Below are 24,380 nucleotides of genomic sequence, written 5' to 3'. Positions count from 1 at the left end.
CAAGAATGCTGATAAGAAAAAAAAAAAAGCAATACTCACCTAGCCGCTGTGGTCCGGGTCACGGCCGCTGGTCTCTGCCGCTGATCCGGGCTTCCTCGGCACTCCCAAGTCTATTGCCGGAGGCCAGGTTTGAGAACCCTGCCTCCGGCAATAAAGTGCTGTGATTGGTTGTCTGTGCTTGCTCGATGCCCAATCACAGCCCTTCATTGACTGTCTCAGCCAATCAGAGCTTGCCGGCGCTGATTGGCTGAGACAGTCAATGAAGGGCTGTGATTGGGCATCGAGCGTGCCAACAACCAATCACAGCACTCTATTGCCGGAGGCGGGGTTCTCAAACCTGGCCTACGGCAATAGACTTGTGAATGCAGGGGAAGCCCGGATCAGCGGCAGAGACCAGCGGTCGTGACTCGGACTGCAGCGGCTAGGTGAGTATTGCTTTCTTTTTTTTTGTCTAACTGGGACTGATTTTCGGGGTAGGGCTTCTATTGCAAGCCCTCACCCCGAAAATTGGCGAGCAGTTAACGCTGCCCAAAACGCGGCACCAAGTGTTGCCGCGTTTTCAGCAGTGCTGAAACTGCTGCCCATTCATTTCAATGGGCAACGCAGGGCTGAAAACGCCCCAAAATAGAACCTGCATCGCCATCAAAGAGCAGCGTTGGGAGGAGCTGCGTTTTCAGCCCTGTGTGAGCAGCCCCATTAAAATGAATGGGAGTGTTGTACAGCGTTTAGCGCTGGGCTGAAAAGGCAGCGCTAAACGCTGTATAAAACGCCCTGTGTGAGGGAGGCCTAAGGGTGACTACCCACTACAGTTTTTTTTTCTGCAGGGGTCTATGGGACTTGTATTGTTAAAATCGCGATTGCGCAAAATCGCAATTTGTCGAGAAATCGCGATTTTAACATTACAAGTCCCATAGACCCCTGCAGAAAAGAAAACACTGCAAATTTCACAGTGAAAAAAAACTGCAGTGGATAGTCACCCTAAAGAAAAGAACAAAAACATTACATTAAAAGGAAATCAACACCCCCACCACATCTTAGGGCTCCCACACACTTGCGTTTGCGTTTTTTGTTAACGCGATTGTCAATGGGACTTTCTAATGTTAAAAACGCAACGCAATGCAACTTGCGTTTTTGGTGCATTGCGTTGCGTTTTTAACATTAGAAAGTCCCATTGACAATCGCGTTAACAAAAAAGCGCAAACGCAAGTGTGTGGGAGCCCTTAGCATCCACTCCACGAATCCCTTCCTCCATGCAACCATCAACCTCTTTCAATCGGAAAGGCCAGTCTGTGCTATTTCAGTTTATCCAATTTTAGGGCTCATTCAAAGAGCGAATTTTAAATAAAATATTATGCGCACTAAGAGTGACTACCCACTAGTGTCTTTTTTTCTGCTGCAAATTTGCTCCTATTTTTTCTTCCAATTGTCTATGGGACTTCCTAATGTTAAAACCGCAACGCGACGCATCGCGCCGCAACGCAACTTTGCGTTTTTAAAATTAGAAAGTCCCATTGACAATTGGAAGAAAAAATAGGAGCAAATTTGCAGCAGAAAAAAAACGCTAGTGGGTAGTCACCCTAAGGGCTCCTTTCCACTGGCGATAGCGATATCTCTGCGAAAAAAATCGCAATGTTAAAATCGCATCGCAACGCTGCAAAATCGCAAGTTTTTGCGTTGCGAGAATCTGTTTTGCCATTGCACTGTATGGGCGAGAGAAAAATGCAAAACGCTGAAACAATCCTCCTGCTGCGATTTTTAATCCTCGCATCACAGCTTGCCCTTAAACATCGCTAGTGGAAAGGTTGTCATAGAACAACATGTGCGGGACTTTCCTGCGAGAGCTCACACTCTCGCATCGCACTGAAAACGTGCGATTACCTCGCTAGTGGAAAGGAGCCCTAACACTGATTTCAATGCATTTATTCACATAAACGTACCTTTTCTTGCAATATGCAGTTGCGTGAAAAAATATGCGACATGACCTGTCTTGTGCGCATTTGCACTCACCGCAAGAGCCCACTGAAATCAATAGGCTTGCTTAAATGCGCAAAATATATGCAGAAAACCTGCGTATTGACTGCACATATGTGCATAAAATCAATGTAATTTAGTACGTATTTGTTTGTGTGTGCAAACACGCAATGCATTTACATGCACAAACACATGCGACAGCGTGCATAATATACAGGCAAATGCATTTCGGTAGCGCAAACAGTATTTGTGCGGACGAAATGCGCTTACGCCAGTGTGGGCCCAGTCTTAACGTGAGCAGCCCCATTTAATGAAAGAAAAGCAAGCAATCTCTTCAATAGAAAGCAAGATCTGTTTAATAGCTGTGTTAGTAATCTACCTTGTGGTTGTATTCCTGATGTGATGCTCCCTGAGCAGTACAAGACTATGTTACATACACAGTGCGGATATAATAGACATCTGGAGCAAAATAACTAAGCTAATCCTTTTTCTTTCTCCATAGGGGGGCATTTTCAGAAGTTGTTCTAGCTGAAGAGAAGGTGACTGGTAAACTTTTTGCTGTGAAGTGTATTCCAAAGAAAGCACTAAAGGGGAAAGAAAGCAGCATAGAAAATGAAATAACGGTTCTGAAGAAGTGAGTACCTGTGATATCAAGCGACACAAAGGAAAATCACAATGTTTCATACAGTGTTTATATTTTGCTTAATACTGCTGTAAATCCGCAAAGCTAAAACCTTTACCGCTTTCAGTGTGCAGTGATCCCGCGCTACATCGCGGTTCAATGATTGCGGATTCAGTACATCACGGATTTTAGATATATCTAATTCTGTGTTCACAGTTTTTCACTATATTGCAGAATTATGCGGTACATACAGGAAATACAGTACGCCACTAGTGCTTGCCAATGCGAGACTGTACACGGCACATTATTGGCTGATGGAATGGTTTCCGTATCCTGGGCGCTGATTGGCTCACTAATCGTAGCATGCTGTTCGTTGCTTGTAAACTGCCGTCACTAGAAAGCGCATGATTCGTTCACTTTTGCGATTCTTTGGCAGTTCACTGGACTTTTTGATTTGTGTAAATATAATGCCGCAATTTCGCGGATTTGCACGTATCGTGGGGCTCTCTGGAACATAACCCATATGATAGACAAACACAAATCTCGCACAAATATAAAACTCATTCTTTTGAATGGGTTCATTCACATCTGTGATGTTTTCCTGCAAAGCACTGCATTGCTATGCCATGCAGAAAACAAATCGTAGCATGTTCTTTCTTTTGGCGATATTGCCCACTGTTTTCAATAGGGCCGGTGGCAGCAGCGCTGGCCCCATTGAAACTAATGGAAGAACATCAATATCCCCTGCCGCAGCTGTGACAGCTGCAGCAGGAGATTCCTTTAACGATCTTCTCCCATTAATTTCAATGGGCCAGCGCTACTGGTGCCAGCCCCATCGAAAACAGTGGTGAACAGCATGATCTCCTGTAACAGCTGTGGCATGGGACTCCTTCAGCCCTGTTCCACATGTCTACACTGGAACACGCAATCTCCTGCCGCGGCTGTGACAAAGGGAACCCCCACAGGGATGCAAAGCGGTTTCCTTGAGAAAATGCCTCGCATCCAGGGGGTTTCACAGGGACTGTGAGGGCGAGGCTGTGAATTACGGCCCGATATTGCCCTCACCAGTGTGCAGGAGCCCTTAAAGGGGTTGTCCCGCGCCGAAACGGTTTTTTTTTTCAATAGCCCCCCCGTTCGGCGCGAGACAAACCCGATGCAGGGGTTTAAAAAAAAAAAACGGATAGTACTTACCCGAATCCCCGCGCTCCGGTGACTTCTTACTTACCTTGCGAAGATGGCCGCCGGGATCTTCACCCACGGTGGACCGCAGGTCTTCTCCCATGGTGCACCGTGGACTCTGTGCGTTCCATTGCCGATTCCAGCCTCCTGATTGGCTGGAATCGGCACACGTGACGGGCCGGAGCTACGAGGAGCAGCTCTCCAGCACGAGTGGCCCCATTCAGAAGGGAGAAGACCCGACTGCGCAAGCGCGTCTAATCGGGCGATTAGACGCTGAAATTAGACGGCTCCATGGAGACGAGGACGCTAGCAACGGAACAGGTAAGTGAATAACTTCTGTATGGCTCATAATTAATGCACGATGTACATTACAAAGTGCATTAATATGGCCATACAGAAGTGCTGAACCCCACTTGCTTTCGCGGGACAACCCCTTTAAAGTACTGTATGCTTTGACTAAGAACCGCAATGGTTTGAAACATGTAAACGAACTCTAATTGCAGATATAAAGCCTATGTTTTACCTTCATGTACAGATCAGATTTTTGATTTTAATTCCTGCTGATGCTGGAGGACTTCCGGTTTCACATATCTCACATTTTCACTTGAGGTCCGGCTCAGTGCCTCCCTGCTGCGGGCATTGGCTGTCTAGCTGTGTTACTATGCTTCATAACTTTCTGGCGGTGAGCTGATTATATTTGTTTGATTTTGTTTGATCTTGTTTAGATCTTGAGCACTGGAAGCCTAGGCTTTACCAACGCCTTAAGGAAACAGCCTAGTTTGTGTCTAAAGAACACAGTATTTTTTATTTTATCGTCTTCACTTTACCAAAGCCATAACTTTATTTTTCTACCAACCCAGCTACTGGTAGCTGTAGGAGGGCTTGTTGTGGAATGAGTTGTATTTTCTACAGCACCATTTTGGGGTCCATACAGTTTATAAGGCTATTCATTTTTCTTTTGACACATAATGGGAGTAAACAGCAGTTCCACCATTGTGTCTTCGGATTTGTGCATGATATAAAAGACATGTTCACTATATTCTGCAGGACTTTTGTCTCACAATGAGAAAAAAGGCATTGAAATAGACAATGCCTCTAGATATGAATCACCAATATGATATCAAGTAACAGGAATGTGTGATCTATGAATTATTTAAAACTTAACTTTTAATAAATAGATTAAAGTAAAGTTTAGCTGATCATGAACAAAATGATGTACGCACAAACTATATTACTACATGCTATATGTGTGTTATCAGTAAGATGACCAGATGGCTAACAGTCTTACCCATACATATCATTGATTTCCCTCTGTAATCAACTGTAACCAATAGACTTGACAGAATAACAGGAGTGCAAGCCAGGGGGCACCTGGCAAATAGTGACCATCATGTAATACATTTTAACTTGTCCTTCAATAGGGTGTTGTGCAGCTAATTAAAATCCCCAAGTCCTTTTGCATGTCTTTTTGTTACCGTCAGTTTTCTCATTTAACCCCTTGAGTGGCACGCCCGGAAATTTTCCGGGACGAGCTCCACTGCTCATAGCGACATAGCCCGGAAGATTTCCGGGCTATGTATCACTATGGGAGCTGCAGAGCACAATGCCACAAGCTGTGACAGTGTGCTCTGCCTGCACAGACCCACAGAGAACAAAGTAAGGGCTTTGAAAAACCAGCAGAAGATATTGCCGATATGTCGGCAATCTCCTGGTTTGTTTACAGGTTGCCATAGAGACCATCGGCTTGTCAGAAGCAAGCCGATGGTCTCTGTGGCAGGGAGAGCTGGTTGTTAGCTGTCAGAGGACAGCTAGGTACCTGCTCTTACAGCAGAGATCAGAGAAAACCTCCGATCTCTGCTGTGTTAACCCTTTACATGCTGCAGTCTATGTGACTGCAGCATGTAAAGGGCTGTCACTGCAGCATGTAAAGGGCTGTCACCATCGGACCCCCCGGAATGTGATCAGGGGGTCCTGATGGGTCCCTGTGGAAGTCCCCTAAAGGGACAAAAGAAAAAAGAAAAAAAAGTTAAAAAATTATAAAAAAAATAATAATACTTGTCTCCCTTTACTTTGTAAAAAATCAAGAATACAATCACACATGTGGTATCCGTGTGCGTCGTAATGACCCAGAGAAGGAAGTTAATACATTATTTAACCCCTTAATGACATGGCCCCTTTTTTTCTTTTTTCCCCATTTCTTTTTTTCCTCCCCCCTGTTTAAAAAATCACAACTTGTCCCGCAAACAACAAGCCCTCATATGGCCATGTCAATGGAAAAATGAAAAAGTTATGGCTCTTGAGACGCAACTGCAAAATTAGTTGAAATTCAATGATTAGACCATTTTAAAAAACCTGCCCTGGTGGGCACGACAGGGTGGTAGGAAACCCGCCACTCAAGGGGTTAAAGGGGTTCTGACACGAATAATGTTTTTATGCTTTAACAGCCATTGTTCCCTGGTCTGCCTAATGGATACAGGGAACCCACGATTTATGGCTTGTTAAAACATAAAAACTTACCTTTTTGTTGTGTTGTGGTTGTGCAGCAGGGGTCATCTCCCAGCAGACTTCTTCTTCCGCAGACGAGCCAGGACGGGCCGCCCCCCTCTGGGATTGTGCGCATGCGCAGAAGAGAGGTGCCCTCTGACAGAAGTCAGGACGGGCCGCCTCTTCACTGTGCATGCGCAGAACTCTGAGTTTAGCCAGGACGGACAGGCCGCCCACAGCAAGCACTGCTTGTGACGTGGCGCCCGTCCGTTCACCTCGGAAGTGGCCATTTTGACCGCTCCAGCTCTGCTTCAAGAAGCAAAAGAAGAATGCCTGACGATCGGTCCTGGCCACGCAAGGTAAGTAAAATTTTTTTTTTGTCATGTCAGAACCCCTTTAATGACTTATATTTTCCATGTCCATGTGCATAACCTTACATTATTCAGTGTTAAACCTCAGTTGCCACTTTTCTGCCTAAGCCACCAGCTTATCCAGATCCATTTGCAAACATATTCTGTCCTCTCTTGTTACTTTACGTAGCTTTGTATCCTCTGCAAATATTGATATTTTACTGTACAATCCCTCCACAGCGTCGTTAATTAAGGCCTCCTGTCCATGGGCGAATTTTCACTCCATTCCCTGCGTCCATAATCCGGCCGCGGGGAACGCAGTGAATGCTTTCCATAGCATTGCTATTGAAAAAGCGCATCCCCCCTGTCCATGAGCAGAGAATCATAGCGATTCTCTGCTCCCGGACAGCAATTCGCAGCATGCTGTAAATTGCCGCAATTCTCCGAGATTCGCCGTGGGATTTCACAACGCCAGTGGACAGGCAGGGTTAGTTTTACTCTCTTTGGCAATATGTTTTTTTGTCTCAATCTTTGCTGCTTTCATTTGCTTTTTACATAATTTAGTTTTTTCCTCATAGCTTTTTTTTTAATACTTCTTCACTACCTTCTTATTTTAGTAGTTTACATGCTTTATTTTTGTCTTATCCCTACCCCCTTTATTCCTGTAAAGTATGAACCTCTCACAGTAAGTATTTAGGATGATTTTAAAAAATTCCCATTTTCCCAGTTGTTGTTTGCACTCTTATTTCTGAGGACATTGTCCCAGTTAATAATGTTAAGGGCATGCCTGAGCTGGTCAGACTTTGCTTTCCTAATGTTTAGTATTTTTGTAGCTCCCTGATAAAACACCCTATTGAAAGACAAGTTGAAATTTATGGTCACGATTTCCAGGTGCCCGACTTGCACTCCTGTTATTCTGTCAAGTCTATTGGTTAATATTAAGTCCAAAATGGCCAGCAATTTTTGCTATGTTAGTTTATTCGTTAGATTGGGCCAGATTGGCAAGCCTTCAGCTCCCATGAGCCTTGTGAGCCCATGATTCTGTTTCCAGTTCACCAGCTTTCTTCATCGGATTATAAACGAAGAACAACCCTCAAAACCTGCCGTTTTGGGTTTATGTTGTAAATATTCCTTATAATTATTGTAAGCAAAGTTGGGTTTTTTTTAGATAAAAATAGAGCCTCATCGCTCATCAAAGCACATAATATTCTAACTGTGTATTTCATGTAATGTATAAACACTAATTCTTCTTTAATGTATCTGAAATCATTGTAATACCTCATATCTAAGACCCCCTACTCTGAAAATCTGCCTTTCCTGGCTTCACACATCGGGCTTCTGCTGTTTTTATTAAAGCCTGGCTAGCCACAGTGCATATGCTCAAGTGGATTTCTGTAAAAAAATGGAACATAAGCACAACAATCTGAGTAAGTGCTTATTTATATATCTCGTTCCAGAATCTCCCACTACAGCAGATTCTCAGTATGATTAGATTGTCTATACATGCCTTCTGCCTTTTCAGCAATTTTAATATCAGAGTACCAATATGGTACATCACATGTCCATCATATTAATTGATGCATCATGAGAATTCAGTAATTATTAAGTAATATAATTAAAGAGTAAGACATGGAAATCTCATTCTTAGGCTTTATTCCCACAAGCGCATATACGGCGCGTTTTCACGGCCGGGCATATATACGCTGCCCATGTGAAGCATTGGTTTGCAATGCATCTATTCACATGGGCAATTATATGGTGCGTATATACACCAGCAGTGTGAAAAAAAGAACATATACGCGGCCGGCGTATGTACGTCCATCGCTGCGAAAAGCTTACAGGTGCCTCTATGTATACACTGCAAGGCATCGCAAGGATTTTGGCAGAGCAAAGTTTTTCCAGGGTGCGGCATATTTTTTCGCTAAAAACGACGCTCGCGTTCGTGTGAATGGACGAGAAAACGCTGACCACGATTGCGGAAAACCGCGCATTCAGGTGCTTATATGGAGCAGGCATAAAAACGTAAAAAACACCGTCACCATATATCAGCTTGTGGGAAAGAGCCCTCAATCTTATTTACCTTATCAAACTGTCGTATAGATGGAAAATAATTGAACAAAGAGTCCGAGTGAATCTTTCCCGTTTCATCCAGCTCTATAAACACACGCATTATATGACTGATGCTTATGAATGTATTTTCCTATCCTTTGCTTTGATTTCTTTGTATAAGTGGTTGAGAGAGCCATACTTTATTTCTTAATAGGCGCTGAGCAAACTATGACCTCTACATGGAACTCACTGTGGGGCTCTTAAATCTTCAATAGACAACAACGGGCAGCGCTTGCTTCAGTCACTGGGTAGCACAGGATAAGCACAATCCTAATGTTACATGCTTTTGCATATTTTCATTCATTAGACATTTTCTAATTACTTTTTTGGCAGTAAGATTCTCTGAGAGAATTTCCTAGCATATTTCAGCGTGATATCCCAACTGGTGCCATATCGGCGACATGTATTTGACCAGTTGTGGCATATGATATGTCTGTTTGAAATTTCAAACTTCCTAATTACTAAATTTAATGAAGCACTCCAGGAATTTTTTAAATATATAATGCAATCTCATCAACAGTATTCTAGCTGTGTAATTTGTATCCTTCAGCGCAGTTACACCCATATGTTTTGAACTCTTTCATTATGGCGGCTGTGTCATATGATATGCAGTCTGATCTTCGATCCAGAGCTTGTTCTGCTGTTCTAGTGAATGAGAACAACTGAACTATCGGTGTTTAAACAGAAAGATTAGTGAACGAGCCAACAATGATTGAAAAAAAATAATTCTTTATTGAAATAACTTAGGCCTCATGTCCACTGGTAGGTTGGATTCCGCCCCGAGGGAGCCGACCCTGCCGGCGGCAGAGGACATTTTTTACCTGTCTGGGTCTTCTCCCTCCTGTTCGGATCTTCTTTCTTCTGCACTGCGGATGTGTGCGCTGCGCTAGTACACATTTTTTTAACTGCTGCTTACCCGACGATCTGCGGCACATCTGCAGTGTCATTGACTTCAATGGAAGCCATCAGTGCGGGATCTGCACAGAAATGGAGCATGCTGCAATTTGTTTTCCGGACCAGAACATCCGCAAATCAAACCCCAATGCTTTAATTAATTTGCGGATGCCCACGCATCCCTATGGGTGGCTTGATTCACAGTTTTTCCACGCAGGTGCCCCGCCTCGAATCTCATGAGACTTTACTAAGAGTAAGGTGTCTACTACTGCTGAATATAATGAAAGAAAACAAAGTGGATAAAAGGGTTAAATCAGGCTAATGTATCATGTTGTCACTTGTAACCTTAGGGCCTGGCACCAGTAACACCTCTTCCTCAATACAACAATATAAGCAGTATGAATAATTATGAAGTATTCTTAGCAAGGTATTCTGTCCAAGGAGCCCAGGAGGAGTATGTAGAAGTTTTAGTAACAGATCTATAAGAATATAATTCTTCCAAATTGTATGTAAGATTAATGGAATTAATAACTTCATTCAAAGGAGGTGCATCTGAGTATTTCCATTTTGTGGCAATTGCAGGCGAGAACAAGGAAAATATGGGAAATACACTTCCATCTTTCTATACAGTTCTTATCTGTAGACAAAAAGCAAAGAACTAGAGCCGGGTCTGGGGCCACAAATTGGTGTGTCACAGTGTAAACAAAATGATCTCAAAAGAACAAACGACCGGGCATGACTGCCACAGATAAAAATAAGTAGCCTTAAGACCGCATTACCTCCAACATGTTTCGGGGATAGAATCATTCATTTTGGCAAGTCTAGCTGGAGTTATATGCTAGCACATAAATATTTCAGTTCAAATAAAGAGCTGTCCTCCATTCTTCTATTTGAAATCGTTGATTAAAGTCTTGCTCCCATAGTTGCATATATACTAATCTGTTTGGTAAGCTAAGGGAAGAAGAATCCTTATAAAGATAGAAATTCCCTTAGATGTCCAAATAGACAGTGAAAAAAAGATGAAAGCAGATCTGGGAAAAATGGGCTTATGTACATCTAAGGGCTCTTGTCCACGGGCAGATAGTTCTTTGCATGCTGCGAATTGCCCGTCGCGAGCAGAGAATTGCAATGATTCTCCGCTCGTGGACAGGTGCCGATGCTTTCCATAGCAATGCTATGGGAAGCGTCGTCCGGCGAATAAACTGCTATGGACAGGGGGCCTAAAGTGATATGCTGCAGTACTTACCATGTGTGAAAGCAGCCTAATGTTTTTTTTTGTGGCGGTTTCTAATTGCAGTTCTTCCGTAATTAAAAATTTGCATTAAAAACCACATGCAGTTTTTAACAATATATGTAGTTTTCTTTAAAAAAAAACTGTTTTTAAAAACTGTGGTGTTTTTGTAATTTTTTTTTTAAATGCGGAAGAAACACAATTGAAAACTGCAACAAAAACACCATGTGTGAATGTAGCGTTCTAGGCTTTAACTTTGCAGCATAGTTCATTAGCATAGTCCTTCTTGCTGAGCTCCTGCAACACAGTTCTGTACCTGATAGAAGAGTCTCCTAGGCATCCATAGCCAGCTGGAAGCTGCGGCAGAGCTTATTATTTACAATAGAAGCAGAACTAAGCCTTCCTACTGGACAACATCACACGGCTCGGTCTGCTGCTGAAGTCTTAAATCGGTGGAGTGCAGCATTGGTATTTGTAGAAAGGAGGAGGACTTATCTAATTTGTAAAGATAAAAGTTAATTGACTATTAAAGAGAAGCTCCAGTTTAAAATTCTAGGTAACATGCTTTAGTGTTTATAAACTTTAATTATTTGATTTCATTCGTCTTAAGTTCACTTTATGAATTGTGCCTGTTTTCCACTAAAACGGGGTGGAAAGGGGGTGGAAAATGTAGTATTTTAAAAGTATAGGCCAAGTGAAAAAGACTGAAAGGTCAATGCTGGTGCACACATGTAAATATGTCTGATAATGATGTCAGTAATGTAAGATGGTTACAGTGACATTTGATAACTTTGCATTTTGTGTATAAAAATGGGTTGTAATATATTTTTGTACAATATTTTTATGTAGCTTTGATTCTGTCATATTTAGTTAAACGTACACTTGTGCTTATATAATAGACACTTGGATAAATAGCAAAACTACAATTTACCTTTTTTGCCTAAAATTATGATTTTGTGCTGAAAAATCTCTCTAAAGTGCTAGCCACTATAGGGTCTCCCTTCCTCCCAGCTTAAGCCCAATTTACAGGCAAAGATGATAGTTAAAAATTATTTCAAAAGATAGTTTGATTGACAGTTTGAGTGATCATTTTGCATAAGCTACTAATGGGTACTGATGCCCATTAGTAGTTTATTAGCTTTATGTGCATGTAAATGAGGCTCCCTTCACTGTATGCATATAACAGCAGGTGGTCTGTTATCTGCATACAGCCACTTTGCTCTGCTGGCAGGACTGCAGCTGAAAACAATATCAGCACTCCTGTGCGGTCCCTGCTATCATGAACAATGTATTTCATGCTCACATGAAATCCATCATTCAGCAGAAAAGCCAATAATGGGAGCATTTACACTGCACGATTACCGCTCAAAAGCCATTGTTTGAACGAATTTTAAGCGATAATCCTTGCGTGTAAATGAGCCTTTACTGTCTACTGCCTCCTGTCAAATTAGTAACAAGAGACTCAAGGAAGTGATAACAGGATGTAGAGAAGGGGGATCAGTCATCATGTTCATTGAACTGTATATGGAGCAGAGGGGAAGATGGAGTAGGGGTAGGCAGAGGCGCACACACAGAGGTGGTGCAAGAGCTAATGGTGAGTTATTTGCTGATGTTTATACCATGTAAACTGCACTGTAATGCTGTACACTCCTACATGATGAATACTACTGATGTACGATCCAACAGCTGATGCGATACCCAGGGCACACAGGAAAGTAATCGTTATTATTGTTGACCTGGAACAGAGGGACATTAGGACACCCACATCTCTGTACCCCGTACAGAAGGGTTACCCGGAATTATATACAAAGGAGGCTGTCTCACTAGATGTTAGCACTACTGGCTGACTCTTATTTTTTACATTAACAAAGAAAGCAGGAAGTATATTTTCACTTTCACTTACAAAGTATAGGGAAGGGAGAGGGAGAGAGTGTGTGTGGGGGGGGGGGGGGGGGGAAGAGGGGTAGTGGGTGAATTCCAACTGCTGCTAAGTTCCTGGTATCTGGTTACACAGGGTATATCAGCTCCAGCTAGTATCACATAGATGAGGATTAGATACATAGTTTAACAGACTGTATCTACTTTTGTTAGAGAGATCATCTGTTAGTCAACTACAATTATACCAAGGGAAGTTAATAAAGGGTAAAGTTAGTGTACAGTAGCTACATTTCATTTGGTAGATACATGTGTAGTAAACAGAACAATATAATATGCTTCAGCCTTTGGGCTGATAGCAGAAAAACAATAGCTCATAAGTCCTCATATCACACTATGCCCGAGAAAAGGTAGGTCCTGCCCTTTCTTTCCCACACATAGTATTAACTAAGGATAGTCCTATCTTCCCACTGCGTGAGAAGGGGAAAAAAAACACAGTTTAGGTGCAACAATGCTCAGTAGCCATGTATACAGCCGCCTGAAACAGCCCTTAGTACTTTGCTCCATAAATGGAACAGAGCGACGTTAAATCCATTTTACACGCAACGATTATTGCTCAAAATTCACTCAAAAACCAGACAAATTTTGAGTGATCATCTGTGTGTAAATGCACCTCAAGCCCTGAACGAAGGCTAAATTATAGTGTGAACTTGCCATTATTATGATTTAGGTTGCGGATTTAAAATTTTTAGTGTAGACCCTCAGTCAACATACATTTAGGCTGCCTGTCGACGGCCGCGATGGAATATCGCTAGTGATATTCTGCCCCAGGGGAGGAAGGGGGAGCACTAAAAGGTCTCCACAATGAGCCTATATTAATGATAGCTCACTGCATAGAATCGTGGCATGCTGCGATTTTAATCATGCGAGCGGAGAATCGCTATGATTTTGCGCTCATGTGTGGTAGGCTGCACTTTCCATAGTTGGCCTATGGAAAGCGTGTCATGCGAGCTCCGCATGCAATTTATCACTGCGGATCTCGGTATGACACCTCGCCCGTGGACAGCCAGCCTTAGTGTATCATCATTTACCTGTTTATTCTCACTGCTGCCACCGTTATGGATAGAACAGGAATGGCGGGCAGTGGAAAAAGGCCACATGTGGCATTCTGTTGACATATCATTTCCAATAACTGCATTGTTGCTGCGTCACTGTAAGAGATACTATGTACAATATATTACTATGTATAATAAGTGCGCAGATAGTTAGCAGCATGGGCCTATGACTTACCCTGGTGTATGTTTTTACCTAAAATAACTGCCTTTTAGTCACCAGTTGCACACTTTTTTTTTTTTTTTTGTATTAATTTTCTATTGTAATTTTATTGATTTTTACATCAGTGAAAAGGGAAAATCTAAACTTTGTTACGCTAACCATTTCCTGTTTATCTTTGCAGACATTATGGCTTAAAATATTATTTCTTTGACATTGGAGCATAACTGATCTGCCTCTTTTCTGCTGCCTTCTGTTATGTAAGCAGCTTAATGAAAATACAAATCCTGTTTAATATAATTTGATTTGGTCCCTCTAAATAAATCATTCCTGAATGTGGAAGTCGTCTTCCTTCTTCAAAGCTCAGAACCTTTGTTTTATAGGTTTATTTTAAGAATATACATCAGACTTAAACAATCTGCATCTACATGAGGCTATAAAATAAGCCAATTAATGTCTGCAGAGCCCATTTACAAGTTTGTATGTAGTCTAATTGCAGTCTTTTGTTCACGAAGAGCATGGAGGTACCACAATAACTGAAGCCATTATTGAAAATAGTTCATTTGAGTAAATGTAGGGTAGCAAAGAGCCTACATGTTATAGTAACAAGTGCAATTGTTTAGAATACATGAATAAAAGTATTGTATAGCATTTATACTGTAGTGACAGACAGACAATTTGAAGGTTAAGGCCCTTTTATACTTCAAGATAATTTGGAACGAGCATGGAACAGCAAGGAACTAGCGACTTATTGTTCGCTTCACATACATTTATACTGAATAATAATTGGCTAGTTTCGATTGTTCATGGAATCGATAGTTTCGATTGTTCATGGGATTCTAAGCTCTCCTCTCGCCAACCCTTCTGCCACTTCCTTCTATTCAGCAAATCTTTAAGATGCCTGTTTGTACCAAAAGGCAAACAATGATTCTGTATTAAAGATCAAATCAGCAATAATCTAACAATTTATGGCTGATTGTCTGGTGCTGCACACATTGGCACCTAAAAATTATTGTACATGGGAGAGGCAGTCATGACTATCCAGTATATCCAAGTGGTGATACGGGCCTCAAGCATCTCTTTACCTTCAGCTATCACTGCCTCCATGCGTACTGGTTCTTTAAACCTGCCTGTAATTGATGCAGAGTGCTTTTCCGTAATCTCAAGATCACCATTACAGCAGCAGTAAGGAGAAACTGTAAAAGCCTTTTTTCAAGATGAAATGATTAAAGATTAAATTAAATGCATATAGTTTATGCTAACCAGCAATACATTGCAGAAGCCAGGAATATTTAAACTGTTAATGATCACTCGCATTAAATGTATAGCCGGCGGTTGCAGGTCATGTATGGAGCGGGCTCGGGAGCTAGCTCCGATTGCTGCTGTTAACAAGTAAGCACAATTGGGGGTGCTGATAGGGTAACATAGCAATCCAGAGCCTAGTGAAGGTTCCCAGGGCTGCCATGTTTTGCAAGCTATTAAACTCAGCCGGTGGCAGAGCTTAACAGACTAGCCAATTAAAATATACTATATTGCACTACTGATGTAGTGCTGTATATTGTACTAGCGCTCAGGTTATTGTAAGTTCTGGTCTCCTATAAAGCTAAAGAAAAGCGTAAAATAAGTTATATAAAATCTTTTTGAATATGTTAATAAAAAAAGTAAATATTAAAAGTTAAAAAATAAAACTTTTCCCAAATCAAGATATCTCTATTTGTGGACGCTATCCTCCTGTTTTATCTGATGCACAAACACACCCACAGCAAACACTAGACTACATTCAATTTTTTGGCTCATTCTCAGGATTCAATATCAACATTTTTAAAAGTTAATTGTTGGAATTAAAACTAACGTCCTCAGCAACAGACTGGCAACAGATTGGCTTCAGAATACTAATTACAGTTCCAATTCGCTCATAGAGACTGACCTGGTAGCCCCCTGCGATCTGAAATCTGTGCTACATACTTAATATGCTCACTGGCCAAACATTTGAATAAATACAAAAGCACACAGGACCTCTTAGTACAGGGGCTGGGCATATCTTAAAATCAAACATTGATGGACCTTATAGTAACATAATCCAAAAATTGGCTTCTCCAATACTACATACTAACACAGACAGAAAAAGTAAAGCGCCATAAAATTACAAATGCTTTATTGAAAACCTACATGATGATGATACACAAGGAGACTACAATAAAAATTGCGGATGCAATAGGTATATGCATAAAGTACACAACAAGCTAGAGAGACCATTGTTATATAGAAGCTTGCATATGTAACTATATCAAGTCCGAATGGAAAATATGTCAAACAGTAAAAAAACATGAAAAGATAACTTTATATGAATACCCCAACCAATACCAAAACACATACAAGGAAAGATACCCACCAATGGATCTGAAAAACACCAGGCAAGTATTTTGTTACCTTGCTCACCGCTGTGAAACCATCAGTAGTTTTAAGAGACCCCCTGCTGGACCAGAAAGAAGTCAGAAAACTGTTTAACCTGCCCTTGCGTCTATCGAAATACATGCCATTATGGAATCATTTGGAATTTCAGCCTGGGGCATTAGCTCGGCTGAACACTTAATACAAAAAGATGAAAAGAGACGGAAAACACACACCGAGGTCACTTCTCTATGTGGGTTAATGAAGGGACACCATCTATCCTACTTACAAATGTTCTCTTTTCTCCACTCTAGACTAATTAAATTACAGACAGAAGCACTACAAAATGAATTTGACATAATGATAGGCACACACTTTCAGAGAGCCACAATTACCACACTATGTAGACAGCATCTATGAAAATAGCGACCAAGGCTTTAAATAAGTGGACACAACATAAATGCAAACAGGATATCTCTGACAATATTCTGGAGGGGTGGACACACATAAGGAACAGCATCATAAGTGAACAACTAAGAGTTTTTCTTCAAAATTATGCACAAAGCCTTTTTAGAGTTTAATTTACCCAGAACTCAAAACAACTCCTTTACGTTGAAGGACTGCCCAAAGTGCCTGCTGGTAAAGGCATGGCTTATGGACATGAGACCAGATTCAACAGATATAAAACTACATACAAACCAAATGGTGTATCTCAATACCATTAAATCCTATGTTGTATGTCTTTCATTATAATAATCAGAGTCTAAATACGTCTGACTATGATGCTACTTCTTATAACACCTCCAAATCAATTCATGTGGTGCTTCCAGTCCCCAGATGGTGCCTTATGACTAATTAGCTGAAAATAAAAACACCTTCTCCATCAGATTGCTCTATAATATGGGAATAGAGAGAATAGAGACAATACGATGTAAGGAAAAGCAGGCACATCACTTCTTTAAGAAGTGGAAGACTTTTATTGAGATACAACTGATGAGACAAGAAATCATAGCTTTAGTAACTCCATTCAAATATACAGAGTGGTACTGTCTAGTACAAATAACAGGTTTATTGGGTCTGCTGGAAGTGTAATCCCACTGGTTGACTGTTCTTTAGAAAACTATCCGTATCTGAGGAGTCCGTCTCTGTGATTTGGGTGTATGGGTTACTGAAGTAAACTTTAATGTAATTAATATTAAGAAATCCTATTTTAGGACTAACCTGAAAAGACCAAAAACAAGAACAAAAGAAATAAAAAAAACAAACCTTTTGACACAAAGGTCAAAAAGATTGTAAGAGATGTCCACAACGGGGAGGACCCAATCAATATAGAGGCTGGATCTCTATATCGCCATCCTTTTGTTTTGTTTCCCTTATCTATGGGTCTGGGTATCAAGTGTAGTGGCCATCGGTAACACTCCACTGTAATTATCTATGTGGATTACCACGTATGTGTAGTGATTTTTACGCACTATATATCCGTGATAAATGTTACACCACCAACCCAGACAGAGTACCTTTCTATATTGATTGGGTCCTTCCTGTTGTGGACATCTTTTTGACCTTTGTGTCAAAAGGTTTTTATTTATTTCTTTTGTTCTTGTTTTTAGTCTTTTCATGTTAATCCTAAAATAGGATTTTTTAATAATTACATTAAAGGTTATGTTTTAGGGGTCCCATGCAGTGAATACAGCAATAATAGTGCCCCCCGTAGCCCCAGCAATAGTGACCCCCCACAGTGTCCTCAGCAATGATAGTGACCCCCACAGTATCCCCAGCAATAATAGTGACCCTCCCCACAGTAGCCCCAGCAATAAGTGACCCCCCACAGTAGCCCCAGCCCCCACAGTATCCCTTGCAATAATAGTGACCCCCCCCCCCACAGTAACCTGCAATAATAATAGTGACCCCCACAGTATCCTCTGCAATAGTAGTGACCCCCACAGTATCCCAAGCAATAGTGGTGACCTCTACAGTTTAGTAATAGTAGTGACCCCCCCCCCCCACAGTATCCCCAGCAATAATAGTGACGCTCCCATATTATCCCCAGCAATAATAGTGATCCCCTACAGAAGCCCCAGCAATAATAGTGACACCCCACAGAAGCCCCAGCAATAATAGTGACCCCCTACAAACCCCAGCAATAGTGACTCCCCCACTCATTGATTTCAGTATCCCTAGCAATAATTGTGCCCCCCCCCCAGTAGCCCCAGCAATAATAGTGACCCTCCAAAGTATCCCCTGCAATAAGTGACCCCCCCCCAACAGTAACCCGCAATAATAGTAGTGACCCCCACAGTATCCTCCGCAATAGTAGTAACCCCCACAGTATCCCAGGCAATAGTAGTGACCCCCACAGTATCCCAGGCAATAGTGGTGACCTCCACAGTATCCGGCAATAGTAGTGACCCCCATAGTATTCCTAGCAATAATAGTGACCCCTTCACAGTATTCCCAGCAATAATAGTGAAACTCCCACAGAAGCCGCAGCAATAATAGTGAACCCCCACAGAAGCCCCAGCAATAATAGTGACATCCCACCTAAACCCCAGCAATAAAAGTGATACCTTACCATGTCCTCAATAATAGTAGTGACCCCCCCCCATAGTATCCCCAGCAATAGTTGTGACACCCCCACAATATCCACCGGAAATAATAGGGATACCCGTCAGAAGCCCCAGCAATAATAGTGACTCCCCACAGAAGCCCCAGCAATAACAGTGACCCTCTACAGAACCTCAGCAATAATAGTGACCCCACAGTAGCCCCAACAATAATAGTGACCCCCACAGTATCCCTAGCATTAGTAGTGACCCCCCACAGAAGCCCCAGCAATAATAGTGACCCCCCCCCCACAGTATCCCCTGCAATAAAGGTGACTCCCCACTGTAACCCGCAATAATAATAGTGACCCCCACAGTGTCCTCTGCAATAGTAGTGACCACCCCCCCAGTATCCCAAGCAATAGTAGTGACCCCCCACAGTATCCAGTAATAGTAGTGACCCCCCCCCCCCCACAGTATCCCAAGCAATAATAGTGACCCGCATAGTATTCCCAGCAATAATAGTGACCCCTTCACAGTATTCCCAGCAATAATAGTGATCCCGCACAGAAGCCCCAGCAATAATAGTGACATCCCACCTAAGCCCCAGCAATAAAAGTGATACCCTACCATATCCTCAATAATAGTAGTAACCCCCCACAGTATCACCAGCAATAGTGGTGACACCCCCACAATATCCTCAGCAATTGTCGTCACACCCACACAGAAGCCCCAGCAATAATAGTGACACCCGTCAGAGGCCCCAGCAATAATAGTGACTCCCCAGAGAAGCCCCAGCAATAAGTGATCCTCTACAGAACCTCAGCAATAATAGTGACCCCCACAGTATCCCCAACAATAAGTGACCCCTACATTATCCCTAGCATTAGTAGTGACCCCCCCACACACAGAAGCCCTAGCAATAATAGTGATCCCCACACAAGCCCTAGCAATAACAATGACCCCCACAGTAACCTTAGCCATAATAGTGCCCCCCCAGAAGCCCCAGCAATGATAGTGACACCCCCCCCACAGAAGCCCCAGCAAAAATAGTGACCCCCATGGTATTCCTAGCATTAGTAGTGACACCCTCCCTCCACAGAAGCCCTAGCAATAAAGGTGACCCCCACAGAAGCCCCAGCAATAGTAGTGACTCCCCACAGTAACCTTAGCCATAATAGTGACCCCTCACGAAGCCCTAGCAAAAATAGTGACCCCCACCGTATCCCCAGCAATAGTAGTGTTTCCCCCATAGTATCCCCAGCAGTAGTAGTGTCCCCCCATCCACAGTATCCCCAACAATAGTAGTTTCACCCCACTGTATCCCCAGCAATAGTAGTTTTACCCCACAGAAGCCCCAGCAATAAGTGACCCCCCCCCCTACAGAACCCCAGCAATAAGTGACCCCGACAGTATCCCCAGCAATAATAGTAACCCCCACAGTATCCCTAGCAATAGTAGTGACAACCCACAGAATCCCCAGCAATAATAGTAACCCCCACAGAAGTCCCAGCAATAATAGTAACCCCCACAGAAGCCCCAGCAATAATAATGACCACCACAGAAGCTCCAGCAATGATAGTTACCCCCCCATAGTATACCCAGCAATAGTAGTGACTGCCCACAGAAGTCTCAGCAATAATAGTGACCCTACAGTATCCCCAAAAATAGTGACCCCCCCTCAGAAGCCCTAGCAATAATAGTGACCGCCACAGAAGCCCCAGCAATAGGAGACCTCCAGAGAAGCCCCAGCAAGAATAGTGACACCCCCTCAGTAGCCCCCGCAAGAATAGTGACACCCCACAGTAGCCCCCGCAATAGTAGTGACGCCCAACAGAAACCACAGCAATAATAGTGACACCCCCCCCACTCATTGATTTCAATGAGAAACATCACTTTGCACTTGCATGCACATGAGTCCTAATAAAACAAAAGTAAATCAGAAAAACATTTCTGTGAAAAAAAAAAGTAAAGAAAAAAAACCAGTACTACAGGTCACAAAAAAATGCAGAAAAATAATCTTAGTAGCCCAGGAGAAAATAGGGTCATAAAACCACAATGGGCATAAAATCACTAGAAAGTGTCAGGTCCTCCAGGACGAAATATTCTGGTCATTAAGGGATTACGCTCTTTCAAGGGGTGTCTGATGGCCAGTGTGGCTTCCAGCTCTTTTTTTTACTAATTAGAATACATTCTTAATTATTTTTCTGGTCTGTTTTTTTATTTGTACATGGTTATATTCAGTTTTTTTATATGAATATCTTGTTAGCCATCTTGCCTGTGTTGTTGCAACAGCTTTTGCAGAGATTTGCTTTACATCAAGCGCCTGTACTTAAGACAATGTCAAATGGGAGAATACTATGAGCTTATCACTGTATCGGAAGTGGAGGAGAGAGGAACAGCCGAGTTATCCCATAGTCAATAATCCTTAGCCTTTTTTGAAACTCCATTTAATTTTTAATGAAGAGTGAGCATTCCTTTGTTTGCCAGTCTAGCAGAAAATAGTGCACTGGTGCCCTTCTGTCCTTCGGATCGGTGTGGGGAGGGAGGGAAGCCTATATAAAACTTTATAGCAGGCAAAAAACTCCTTTTAAAAGGGGTTATCCCATAATGGGCATTTGTTACCTATCTAAAAGATATGTAAGGGACTTTTCACGTCAGACAGAATTGTTCGGCAGGATGCAGCGGAATTTGCCATCCTGCAGAAGATTCTGCACCAAAATCTACTTGGTTGTCGTGATTTTAACCCTTTGCAATCCAATTTGTATCCTGGTTTTCCTAGGGGGCTTACTCTTTTCCTGCCATTATACAATGGCACTATATGCTGGCTAAAGCCAGTACTGCATGAGGTGACACGTTGGATAGGCTCCAACAGCAGAGATCCTGGCAATATACAGTAAGAGAACCCCGACGGACATCTTCCAACATCGGAGCTGTACAGCCTTAAATCATAATGTCTTCACACGTCAGACAGTGGATTGGAAAGGGTTAATGCTGAATTGAAAAAAAGATTAATTCTGCTGCCAATTTTGCATCAAAATCCATATTTAGCCATGTGGATTTGGGTGTGGATTTCTGCAGTTGCAAAATCTACTGCAGCCTGCAGAACAATTCCGTTCTGTGTGAAAGTTCCATAATAAATGTCTGATTGCTGGGACCCCTATAATCACTAGAACTGGAGTTCCAAGCCCACTGTTCCTACTCACTGCATGACTCCAATAAAGAGGAGTTTGAATGGAGCTGTGGTTGAGCATGCTCACTGCTGTTCCATTCAGTGTTTATAGGGTTAGCGAAACAGCCGTACATGCTTAACTCATTGTGGGACAACCCCTTGAAGCTTTCGAATGCTAGCAGCTGTGCCAGTCAACTCCTAGAACAACTTGATAAAATGTGGAACTAAACTCTGATTTATAAAAATTTTATTTTCTTATTTATCAACGAGTTCAGAAATCTAAGGCTGAAATCGGAACTAAGTGTCCTGAATGTCTCCAGAGAATTTAGTGATTTTGAACTCTTCTACCTCAGAAATGGTTTTATTCTGTTTTATATCATGCCTGCTGATTTTTACCCTGACCAGATTCCTGTCTATTCTCTAAGTAGCGCATGAAATCCTTTTCCTATGGGAATCCACAAAGTGGCTCTTTTTTCACAAGCATTTCATCCCATTTACTTGTACATAAATGACTTGGTAACACTTGCCTAGGTTCTTCAGCTTGTGAATGAAATTATTATACGTCTCCTACCTCTACAGTTATAAGATTCCACTGGTAGAAGTGACAGTTTTTACATGTGAATTTATTTATTAAAGTGAATAAGGAAACTAAAAAATAAGAGTCTTCATCTTATCTATTTAATTGAAAAGTGTTGCTAAGGCTTTGGTTATAGAGACCTTAGTGGGTGCGTGACCAAAGATCACAGTGATCTAGCAATCTTTCACAAATCAATACAGTTTTGTTGCAATTTGCAAGTGGCTGTGACCGTAACCAGCAGTTTACATAAAATCCATATACAATTGAGTTCTGTGAGATTGCCAGCTCGTAGGGCTACATTGAAAACTTTGGTTGTGCAATTGATGTAATGGCCAAAGGTCCATGTAGCCCTAATTCCTGTATTTTTCTTTGTGGCAATGCAGCCACTGTAGTGATGAGCGTGAGCCCCTTTAGGGAAATGGTCAACAGAGAAGTGTTTTCTGCTATTGGGTGGTCTCGTTGTTTTCCACCTGCGAGACCTTGTTAAAAAGAGAGAGGTAGAAGGTTGTCAGAAGTAGTCTTTGGAGTTCCCAGACTCACATTCTGACTCTCTTCCTGAGAAGAAACAGCACATTGATAAAAGGTTATAAGATGCACCTTGTGCTAATTAATGGTGGGAATGTGAAGCTTTTGGATTCACATGCTAGAAGAAGAAAGAGGCTATGAAGAAAAGCCTGTGTGCAGCAAGGCATGAAAGGGTATGAGATGCACCCTAAGCTGGTAAAGAACTGATGGTGTATGCATTGTTTGTGTAATGTTTTGAGGCATGAGGCCAACTGTTAGTTATGGCAATGCTAAATGTTTAGGTAGAGGACAGATGGCCAGGATTTTTTTTAATGTTCCTGCTCACTGTTTTGTTGTCAAAACTGAGAATGATGGCGTGACTAACACTTTTTGATGTCACATTCTATAAGCGCAGGCAAAACTGATGTCATTTTGCACTTCTTATATTGTAGATGTTTCATTTAAAAGTGTATTTAAACAATGTTTTAGCAAACACATAATCCTAACATGCTGTCGACTTTCTAACATTTTCTCTGTATGCCATGTGAATGGAGCTGGGCTATAATATCAGGCACAGCTCATGGATAAGTGTGGCGCTTTTTTTCCAATCGTAGTACAAATATTACTAAAGTAGATATTGGCGTGTTATACAGTACTGTGTAAAAGTTTTAGTCAGGTGTGGGAAAAAATGCTGCAAAATAAGAATTTTTTTCAAAAATAGAAGGCGTCTGACTCCAAATATATTCTGCAACACGACAACGATCTCAAACAGAAAGCCAATGTCATTAACAAGTGTCTTCAGCATAAAGAACAAGGAGTCCTGGAACTGAAAGTATGGAACCCATAGAGCTCTGATCTCAAAATCGCCAAGTTTGTTTGGGATAACATGAAGAGACAGTGTGTGAGTGAGCCCGTACTCTTTCTCGTTCGAGATCTGAGTATTATCTAGATGGAATACCATCCATGCTAGCGTGTTTGAAAATAGCATTTTTCTTTTAAACAGCATCATAATTTCAGAATTTGATTGTCCTAGTACTTTATACATAGCTACTCAAACATTTTAGAAGTCATTTGGAGCTAGTTACTTCTATTATGCCTATTTTCCCAAATGCAAAAATATATGACTACTGCAAATTAAAAATTCAATTATTTATTTCCACTTACCATAATGACCATTATAGCACCTAGAAGACGACCATATCTTTT

At 41.8% G+C, this 24,380-nt stretch overlaps 1 protein-coding gene and 1 long non-coding RNA gene across 2 annotated transcripts in view; one reads left to right on the top strand and one right to left on the bottom strand.

Annotated features, from left to right (window-relative positions):
• Positions 1–24,380, bottom strand: part of LOC136612021 (uncharacterized) — a 516,282-nt gene that overhangs the window by 263,230 nt on the left and 228,672 nt on the right. The gene's annotated exons all lie outside the window — the stretch shown is intronic.
• CAMK1D (calcium/calmodulin dependent protein kinase ID) overlaps positions 1–24,380 on the top strand; it is a 254,369-nt gene that overhangs the window by 104,106 nt on the left and 125,883 nt on the right. Inside the window, exon 2 of the mRNA XM_066592044.1 lies at positions 2,474–2,605. Within this exon, the coding sequence (XP_066448141.1) occupies positions 2,474–2,605 (132 nt within the window). The remainder of the gene's footprint in view (positions 1–2,473; positions 2,606–24,380) is intronic.

This window comes from Eleutherodactylus coqui, chromosome 2, assembly GCF_035609145.1.
Source record: "Eleutherodactylus coqui strain aEleCoq1 chromosome 2, aEleCoq1.hap1, whole genome shotgun sequence".
Classification (NCBI taxonomy): domain Eukaryota; kingdom Metazoa; phylum Chordata; class Amphibia; order Anura; family Eleutherodactylidae; genus Eleutherodactylus; species Eleutherodactylus coqui.
Note: the sequence above shows the minus strand (reverse complement) of the source record. Positions and strands in the feature narration are given on the sequence as shown.